Source organism: Neoarius graeffei, chromosome 3 (genome assembly GCF_027579695.1).
Source record: "Neoarius graeffei isolate fNeoGra1 chromosome 3, fNeoGra1.pri, whole genome shotgun sequence".
NCBI lineage: Eukaryota > Metazoa > Chordata > Actinopteri > Siluriformes > Ariidae > Neoarius > Neoarius graeffei.
In genome coordinates this window covers 38,239,483-38,249,596 of record NC_083571.1, presented here as the reverse complement: position 1 = coordinate 38,249,596, position 10,114 = coordinate 38,239,483, and the positions used below count along the sequence as shown (strand labels likewise).

Genomic DNA, 10,114 nt, shown 5'->3' with positions numbered 1-10,114 from the left:
AGAGTTGAAGCTATTCTGTATGGAGGAATGGGCTAAAATTCCTCCAAGCCAGTGTACAGGACTGATCAACAGTTACTGGAAATGTTCAGTTGCAGTTATTGCTGCACAAGGGGATCATACCAGATACTGAAAGCAAATATTCACACACTTTTGCCACTCACAGATATGTAATATTGGATTATTTTCCTCAATAAATAAATAACCAAGTATAATATTTTTATCTCATTTATTTAACCGGGTTCTCTTTATCTACTTTTAGGACTTGTGTGAAAATCTGATGAGATTTTAGGTTATGTTTATGCAGAAATAGAGAAAATTCTAAAGGGTTCACAAACTTTCAAGCACCACTGTTGATCCCATATCGTTCACAGATTTTCCGGCCTGCTTTTCCAGTTCCACAGATTTCGTCTTTTTCCCTTTTTTTCCACATCCATGAGAAACACTTCTGGTTCCTCCTCCTGCTGCTGCAGTGGAAGTTGTGAGGATCACATGCTATGTCATGTGCATGCCAAAGTAAATAAAGCACCAGGGAGGTTCAGTGAGGTTGAGGGTTTGAGTCTGTCTAGGGTTCTGTGTTTTACTGTCTGACTCAATAAAAGGTTCATTAAGCACAGTTTATCACATGAATTCCCTGTCTGTATATTTTACAGACTGTGGATTATTTACAGTCATGTTCAGTAAAACAGAAAGACACTCAGTCATATTTTTGCTGTACAATTAACAGCCAGCCCTTGTGTATGCTTTTATTGCTGGGTTTCACGTGACATCACTTCCGCCTCATTAGTTATTCAAAACTTTAGCTGGTGGTCTACCAAAGCTCAGTTGACAAAGCATTTTTATGGAGAAGGTGCATTGCTTGCATGAAAAATGCCTTACACTTGTGTTGTTTTAGGTTGTTTGAATCACTCAAACTGTGAAACTGATAAAAGTTTCTTCAGGGTTCCCCGTGAAATCATAAAAAAGGGTGAACGAACACAGGATTTCACAAAAAGATGTTGAGAAGGGTAGCTTTTGAACCTCTCACTGAAATCAAAGGGAGCCGAGTCGAAGAATGCTCAAGTTTGCAGTGATCACATCGTGAAAGGTTTGTATATCCCTCTCAGCTATGTCCTTAGTGTTTTCCAATTACTTTTCTTGCTATGTGTCATTACTTGACAGTACTTTTTTAGTCATGAAGCACTAATGTCCCCAGCTGTTTCTTTGTTTACTCCTCACTCCTCACAAAGTCCATATGCATGAAGGTCATGACAAAATTCTTACTCAGCCATACAGTTACAATGATCCGTGATCACTTCTCCATCTTGTTTAACTAAGATCCAGGTCTTTAAAGGGGTTTCTGATGATCTTTGTGAATAAGAGCGAACACAAGTGAGAATCAAGCGAACTGTTGTTTGTTTACACTTCAACTTGCAGCAGCCCTCCACACTCTTCCACGCTTTCCACAGTTTTTTGGCGTAGAAGGATGTTTGCAGCACCAGATAGTTCGAGATGTCAGGGAACGCAACTGAAGGGTAGTTTTTGATGTTGAATGGCAAATCCTTCTTTCCTAGACTGTAGGGGTCTATTCCATTGCACATAGCAATCTTCTGAATATATCTGAAGTGAGCAGTGGTTTCTAGATTACGAGCATACTCTGATAAGTTATTGCTAGTTGTTTGCACTACGGCAGCCATTTAGACCACAAGCTATTTCACTTCAGATAAAACCGCTAAGAAAAGTCATGTGACTGAAACCCATCAATAGTCTTCTTCTTCTTTTGGCTGCTCCTGTTCGGGGTCACTGCAGCAGATCTTTTCCGCATTTGATTTGACATAGGTTTTAAACTGGATGTCCTTCCTGATGCAATCCTCCCCAATCTATCTGGGCTTGAGACCAGTACGAAGTATACACTGGCTTGTGCAACCCTAGTGGCTGGGTATTTTAACTAATCTGCATTGTCTCTGAGGGAAACTGGAGCACCCAGAGGAAACCCAGGCAGACACAGGGAGAACATGCAAACTCCACACAGAAAGGCCCCCATCAGCCATGGGGTTCAAACCCAGAACCTTCTTGCTGTGAGGTGACAATGATGACCACTGCACCACCATGCCGCCTTATGTATTGTGTATGCTTTTATAATATTACTGTTAAATATGGGCTATTAATACACATCAAACATTAAGCTTCTGTGTATTTTCCAGTAAAATGCAGGCAGTGGTGTAAGAGATGCACTGTGTAAAACACAGTATTTCTGTACCATGGCTCATTGATACACATAGGGAGTGAAGGCTAGCCTGTCTGAGCCGATCCCACAGAAGAGCTACAAACTGCTGAAGAAGTGAATGCTGGCTCTCACAGAAAGGAGTCAGAACACCCAGAGTATCACAGCTTGCTGCATTTGGAGCTGCGTAGCTGCAGATCAGTCAGAGGGCCCATACTGACCCCTGTGCACCACTGTAGCACCTACACTGGACATGTGAGCATCACAACTGGACCAAAGAGCAATAGAAGAAGGAGACCTGGTCTGATTAATCTTTTATTTATTTATTTATTTATTTATTTCCATCATGTGGACAGTGGGGTGTGTGTGAATCACTTACCTGGAGAAGAGATGGCACCAGGATACACTCTAGGAAGAAGGCGAGCTGGTGGACGCAGTGTGATTCTTTGGACAATGTTCTGCTGGAAACCTTGGGTCCTGGTGTTCATCTGGACATTACTTTGACACTTATCACCTACCTGAACACTGTTACAGACCAAGTAAAAATGTTCAGGAATGGTTTGAGGAACATGACAAAGAGTTCAAGGTGCTGAAGCATCTGTGGGATGTTCTGGACAAACAAATCTAATCCATGATAACTTACAGGACTTAAAGGATTTGCTGCTGACATCTTGTGGTTATGAGTTGTCTAGGTGATACATGTTGAATCTGTTTGGACATTCAGTATAATGAACACGCTGAAGAGGAGTTCATGACTTCATTGGTGACTATTTTTATTTTTAAATTTATTTCTGTCCAACCCATGCGACGATGAGGCCAGTTACTAAAACCGTGTTTGATCCCTTTTATTTAGAAGAACGCAGTGTTTTACAGCTCCTGTATGGTTTTATGTAATGCTATTGTAATGATATGATCAGTTACAGGACCATCATGACAAGCTACAAGATCAATATTTACTCGATCTAAAATAATTACAGGCTTGTTCTTGTGCATGTGGTGAGAAATATTATTAATACAGACATCAAGTTAATTACTAAAACTTTCACCAGTTAAATCATTCTGTAAATAAATCACTGACCAACACCCAAGAGCAATGCTCAAAACTTTATTATTTCATAACATCAGGATTCAGGGCAGAATTGAGGAGACACACGTCTCAGTGTCAACTCCGTCAGCAGAAATGGAAAGGAGTAAATGCAGATAAATCCAAGAGAATACAAGAAACTGTAACTACTTTCATCATATAATGAGGATTGAACTTGATTCTCACCCTGTAATAGTGCATCACTTTTTAAAATCTGATCCAAATCAGAAGAGAGAGAGAAAAACATGACCTGCACCAAACATCCGGAAATAAATTCTTAAAGATTTGGTAAATTCTATGGGAATGAACTTTATAAATCTTTTGCACACCCAGTCATGCAGTAATTAAGGCTATACTGATGTGTGTATTGTGTGCTGTTGGTTCTGCAACGTTCTCTCTCAGCGGTAGAAGATGAGCACTGCCGCCTCGGTCACCTGCTTACTGGCGCTCCAGCCGACATGAGTGCCATAACCACTCCAGTCAAAAGCCGTGAAATCTCCACACTGCCTCGGAGATCCTTCAGGAAAATGTCCACCTCCTCCAATACAAAACTATTCACACACACACACACACACACACACACACACACACACACCAGCTTCACATTTAAAACATGGAATATCGAGTATGCAAATAATTCCTCGGTTCATTCATTTACATTTGCAAATGACTCATTTGATACATTTACATGTGCAAGTGATTCCAAATTTATTCATTTATGTGTGCAAATGACTCATTTGATTCAGTTGCAACCATAAATGATTCCAGACTGATTAATTTACATGTGTAAATGACTCCTCAGATAAAGTGGTGCTTTAGTCATGGTGTCTCTGAATGTTGCCTTTAAATTTGGACAGAATAAGGATCTCATGGGGCAGATATCTTCCTAAAGAGACAGACTGTATCTCAGAAACACCCTGGAGCTTCAATAATATTAATAATATTAATTAGAGCCTCATAAATACCAGTCTCCTGGTTTAAAGTCTTCTTTTAATCGCTGTGTGAACAGAACAGATTTAATTCTCACGTGTTCAGTGTGGCAGTTTTTGGGTTTGAGTCCTGAGCAGATTGCCGTCGCTGCCCTTTCCGTGTTTATCGCACGGAATGTGATGAATCCAGGTTCAGAATATGCTGGAGAAACATGAAGATATATTTTTAATTTGTTAAAATATTCAGTGTAAAATAATGACCTTTAATCCCTGAGGTTTAGGAATAAATATGAATATTCCATTAAATTAAGAAGTGTCCCCATGTCCTCCATCCAGTCCTAACAACCTATTATCAAAAGCATTAGCTAAATTAGCTAGTTATTTAAATATCTGCTGATAAACTAGCGAAATCTGTCAGAATACAATGTTACCATGGCAACAATCATCTAATATTTGTGATGTTGAGGCAAAACATTTCGAACAGAGCAAATTTGTTTTACTGCTGTATTATTTCCATATACTTTCTAGTTTGATGGTTTGGGAGGCAGTGGTCAGGTTGTCATGGTAACCAGGAAAACTTCACTGTGAGTCTTAATGCTATGCTATCGAGCTAACAGTCTGCACTAAACAGAATGTCTCACACAATGTGTAATACTCTGATATATTTCTGTGCTTCCTGTTGAGTGCAGTATTGTGGTGGTTCGAAGCTCAGCCCAACTGGCATGTCAATCATTCTTCCTGCTAAAGCTATGCTAGAAAACACCACTTCCTTAATATAACATACTTCTTCATGTGTTTAGTTCGTAGCCTGCTGCTGTTTGACAATTAACTGAAAATGTGATGAAAGGCAGTAAAATTAATTTCTTGGAAAATAAATTGTGGTTCTCATCAGCAGGGGTGCAATTTGTTTCCCCATTGTGGTTTTTCATTTACTTTCCATTTTTATTTTATATACCCACGTCTGATGTTGGGTGGGTACAGGTTAAGATTGGATTTGGCATCTCCAACATCGTACACTACAGGAACAGATGGACCGTGGTTAGCAGGGCAGCTTCCGACATTGTACTTCACTGGGAATTGCTGGAAACCGGAGAATACAGAATTCATATAAATACTGGAAATATACTGTGATATAAATTCATGGGAAATATATCTAGTTATATAACTGTTAGACGAACATTTTATAAGTGTTATATAAAAGTTATCTGAGTTTTAGATGAATGTTATATTAGGTTTATATAAGTGTTAGATGAAGGTTATATGAGTGTTAGATGAATGTTATATAAGGTTTATATGAGTGTTAAATGAAGGTTAAATGTGTGTGGGGGGAGCCTAAGAGCATTAGAGGAATGTTAGATGAACGTTAGACTGGTGTTGGATTAGAGTTAGATTAGCATTAGAAGACATTAAATCAGAGCTAATGGCAACAGGACACAACATTTCTAAAGTGAACCTTCCAGGAGTGAAAGTTCTGTTACCTTGAAGAGATTGTAGAGGTTTCGTCCGTAGCTCCTCAGGAATCTGTTCTCCGTGTGGTAGCGCAGGAATGATGTTGGTTTCCAACGATCCACTCGCTCGTTATTTGGAACGTGCCACACTGCCACGTCCTCCGCTGCAATGTCATAATACCCAGGATTCTGTGGTATAAAGTACAAAGATGAAGAAGAAGAATCGTCTCATCATATCAGAATTTCCTCATATGGATGGAATGATGTTTGTATTTAACATTAATTAATGTATTTATGGAACTCACTGTTGTTGTTACCTCACCTGGGATGGAGTCCACCAGGGGGTGAGGCATTGTTTTCGTTTGGGTTTTATTGTTAACGATATTAGGGGAAAACGGCTGGTCCAATCTTCATGAAACTTTCATGATAGATGGGCATTGGTCTCAAATAGAACTTCCAACATTTTGAGGGTTATCCGGTCAAGGTCAAGGCCACAGTGATCAAAAAGGTTAAAAAAAAAAAAAAGCTCTGACTTCAGACTGCAGGAGCGGTGCCTCAGAAAGACTCCTCCCACAAACACACTGATTGGATCCCTACCTGCCTGATTTGCATACACAGTGCTGTCATTGGATGGTTTCTTGGTTCATTTACATATGCAAAAGCAGGGGTTTTGTCCACACCCACTTTCAAATCCCACTGATAAAAACTTCCTCGCTCTGTTGATTTATTGTTATAAATTAATTATAAATAAATGGACTAGACTAAAGAAATCACTTTCAGACATGTTTATGCTTATTACAGAGGGAAAATGTGTTCCACTGAGCTCTAGCGCCGGGCCATTTCCTGGAAATAAGAGTTTCGGTCATGGCGACAGCGTGTGTATGTCAGCCTTGGTTCAAAGGTTTCAGTTTGAAAACTGTAAGAGGTAAGAGTAGAATAATATAAAGTACAGACACTTGGTATATTTTACTTTTGTGATTTTAAATTGTTCATTTTTGGATTATGCTTCATTTTTGTGGCTAATGCCTCAGAGAGTAAATATATATGCTATATTTACTGTCTGGACATGGGATCAGAAAACAATTTTATTTATAAGCAGTAGCCACATGGACCCATAGGATACCTATTTTTTTTCGTGATATCTTCCTTCATATTCATCATAAGTGCTACTGGGCGAGGTTTGTTTTGCCTGGCAACACTTATTATTGTAAATTTTAACATACTTTAATGATATTTATTCCATATTCTCATTTGTTTAGGTTTGTGTGTTTATTTCTTTTGATTTGGACCTTGAAGTCATCACTGGTTGCAGCTTCTGCAGTGCCAAATGTGACGGTGTTACTCCACGATCCGTCTCCCTCAGGTACATATGGACTTCCACCCTGCTGACTGGACCAGCGATCACCTTTACATTAGAGTTAGATAAACGTTACAGGAACATTAGATCAAGGTTAGATGAACATTAGATAAACATTAAAGGAGCGTTAGTTCAAGGTTAGATAAACGTTAGATGAGCATTAGATGAAGGTAAGAAGAACATTAGAAAAATGTTAGAGGAATTTTAGATGAAAGTTAGATGAACATTAGATAAATGTTAGAGGAGCATTAGACAAACATGAGATAAATGTCAGATGAGCGTGTGACAGTGAGGGTGTGGTCGAGCATCGGCTATGAATGCCAAGGAGTCAGGTTGAACCAGCAGGTAACATGTGACGAGTTACACCTGTGTCTAATTCCTGGCTGTCCATGAATGTGTGTCTCTGTGTGTCTTTTAGATGGCCAGTAATGAGAGAGAGAGAGAACGTGTGTGTGTGTGTAGATATAGTAGGCACTGAAAAATGAACATTAAAATTAAAAGTACACCTTGGATTGTAGTGCCTGTCTCCAGTTCCTCATTATCCCACCTCAGGGAAGTGTGACAGAGTGTTAGATGGAAGTTAGATGAACATGAGATAAAAGTTAGAGAAATGTTCGATGAAGGTTAGATGAACATTAGTAGTGGAGCAGATACCTAAAAAAATCCTTCAAATGGTGACACAAGCATGAAATTTTGCACAGATACCCTCCTGGATATACTCTTTCAGATTAGGATCCTGGCCACGTGAAAATTCAAGATGGCGACCTTTTTTCAAGATGGCCGCCATCAGTATCTGGCAATCTCACACCGAGACCATATATCTGTTGAAATAAACATGCTTTTTCCATTTAAATGAACTTTAAATCATGGGATTGTGATCATGAACTGTTTCCCACAATCTACCATGTCATTCAAGATTTAAACAAAGAAGACCTCCAAGTCCAACCTAAACTATCGGAGCTAGGAGAGCCCAGCTCTGCCTGCTCCGTATCCAGCCACAGACCAGCAGTGGCACTGGGCACAGCCCAGTTATCATGGGGCCACCAAACCAGGCGAACCTGGCTCCAGCCCCAGAGAAAATAAAGAAGAGAAGAAAATGTTGTTCTATTATGCGCAATCAGCGAAGATAACCAAAAAAAAAAATTTAATTGCATTGAACTGCATTGAAAAGAAAGCAACAGGATTCGATTTGTTTTACTTACAGTGACATCTATAACTTCTATGTTATCTTATCTCGTATCTGTTACTGCCCTCTAGTGTTATCTTAATATCTACATTAGTAATACTGTTACACAATCTTACACATATCTTATAACTATAAAACACTTATGACTAACTTAACTCTAAAACACACTTAACTCTAAAACACACTTAACTCTAAAACACACTTAACTCTAAAACACACTTAACACTTAACTCTAACACTTAACTCTAAACACTTATGACTAACTTAACTCTAACTTATTTGCAACTATATAAAAAACCTTTAGGCTGTAGGAAGTCACAATAATCCCAAAAGTGATGGTCTGACAACGCATGCCATCCACCAAAAGACAAACAAAATCAATGCGCAAAATTTATCTACAGTTCACATTTGCAGGAGCAGAGTGCTGTGCACACAAGGCCCAGCCTGAAGCACTTGCATCTACCACGGCAGCTGGTTTTGCAACCACATTTGGTCAGTTGCTCACAGCTCTTGGCTATGGGAGCATTGGCCGTCCAGAAAACGTGCCACTGTTCACCAGACTTCTGCCATCCCCAGTCAGCAGGACTCTCAGGTTCAGGCTGACACAGGGTTGCCTGGCCCCACACACAACCGGCCTGGTAGGCAGCACGCTTGGTATGTTGGAGAAGAGCGGCTTTGGTTGGCGGGATGGCCTCATAAGGTCGTTGTTTCCTGGCAAATAATTCGAGCCTCGCCTCATCTACAGTGGCAGCCGTGCTGGATCTGTCATACATAAATATGACAAACTTCTCCAGGATGTCAAGGTCGCTCTGTTGCACTGTGAGAGGGTACTGACTCAGTTTGGAGAACACAGGGGAGACTTCTGGGAAGATATCCCAGGTCTGCCAGGCAGTCTTCTTTCCCTTGTTTCTGAAAGCTGACACTATATCACAGCCTGTGAACGCATGAAAGAGTATGCCCTTTTTTTTTTTTTAATTGCAATCACAGTCACAACTGTAGTTTATAAAAAAACGGTTGAATGGGATCTGCACCACACCAACCAAGATCCACATCCAGAAACGATTGCATGTGTGTGTTAAATATGCTCAATTTACAATGGATAAATCATAATTTTCAAGGAGTAGCAGCCATTTTGGGCACCACATTGAAGGCTAACCTTCGTAAATTTATATCAGAGACAACAAAATCTGTAAAATTAGCATATAAGAGCATAAACATGATTCACTTGGAAAATTAAATTAAGAAAAGAGGGAAAATAACAAAAAATTGTCACATTCGGGCAGCCATCTTGGAAAATGGCGGCCATCTTGAATTTTTGGTGTGGCCAGGACCCTTTTCTAAAAGAGAGGACATTAAAGCATATTTGTGGAGAATTTCATGCTTGTGTCACCATTTGAAGGATTCTTATGAAATATGCAATTAACCGCTGCACTATAACTTTATGTTCTCTTGAATGAGATAATGAAACAAAGTTCCATTGGGGAATCGGCATAAACCGTGGGGCACACACAAGTCCACCCATACAATGTTAGACACACGAAAAGCGGAAAGTCAACTATTGATTTTCGTCAACATAAACGGATCAAGTTCAGGGCCATAGCCAGCATTTTAAAATCACGAGGTCCGTGATGCGCAAAGCGCGCGCCGAAAAATGTTCAACATATTTAAATGAGAGGGGTGAATTACATGCCACACAAGAGATCTCATCTCATCTCATTATCTCTAGCCGCTTTATCCTGATCAACAGGGTCGCAGGCAAGCTGGAGCCTATCCCAGCTGACTACGGGCGAAAGGCGGGGTACACCCTGGACAAGTCGCCAGATCATCACAGGGCTGACACAGACACCCATTCACACTCACATTCACACCTACGGTCAATTTAGAGTCACCAGTTAACCTAACCTGCATGT

The 10,114-nt window shown here is 40.0% G+C and overlaps 1 protein-coding gene across 1 annotated transcript in view; it reads right to left on the bottom strand.

The window, feature by feature from the left end:
• Positions 1–3,515: 3,515 nt before the first annotated feature.
• The window catches only part of LOC132882787 (intelectin-like), a 28,121-nt gene continuing 21,522 nt past the window's right edge, over positions 3,516–10,114 (bottom strand). The window contains exons 4-8 of the mRNA XM_060915896.1: positions 6,951–7,066; positions 5,692–5,850; positions 5,173–5,293; positions 4,312–4,415; positions 3,516–3,835 (exon numbers count right to left, since the gene is read on the bottom strand). Coding sequence (XP_060771879.1) covers positions 3,683–3,835; positions 4,312–4,415; positions 5,173–5,293; positions 5,692–5,850; positions 6,951–7,066 — 653 coding nt within the window. The 3' untranslated portion in view covers positions 3,516–3,682. The remainder of the gene's footprint in view (positions 3,836–4,311; positions 4,416–5,172; positions 5,294–5,691; positions 5,851–6,950; positions 7,067–10,114) is intronic.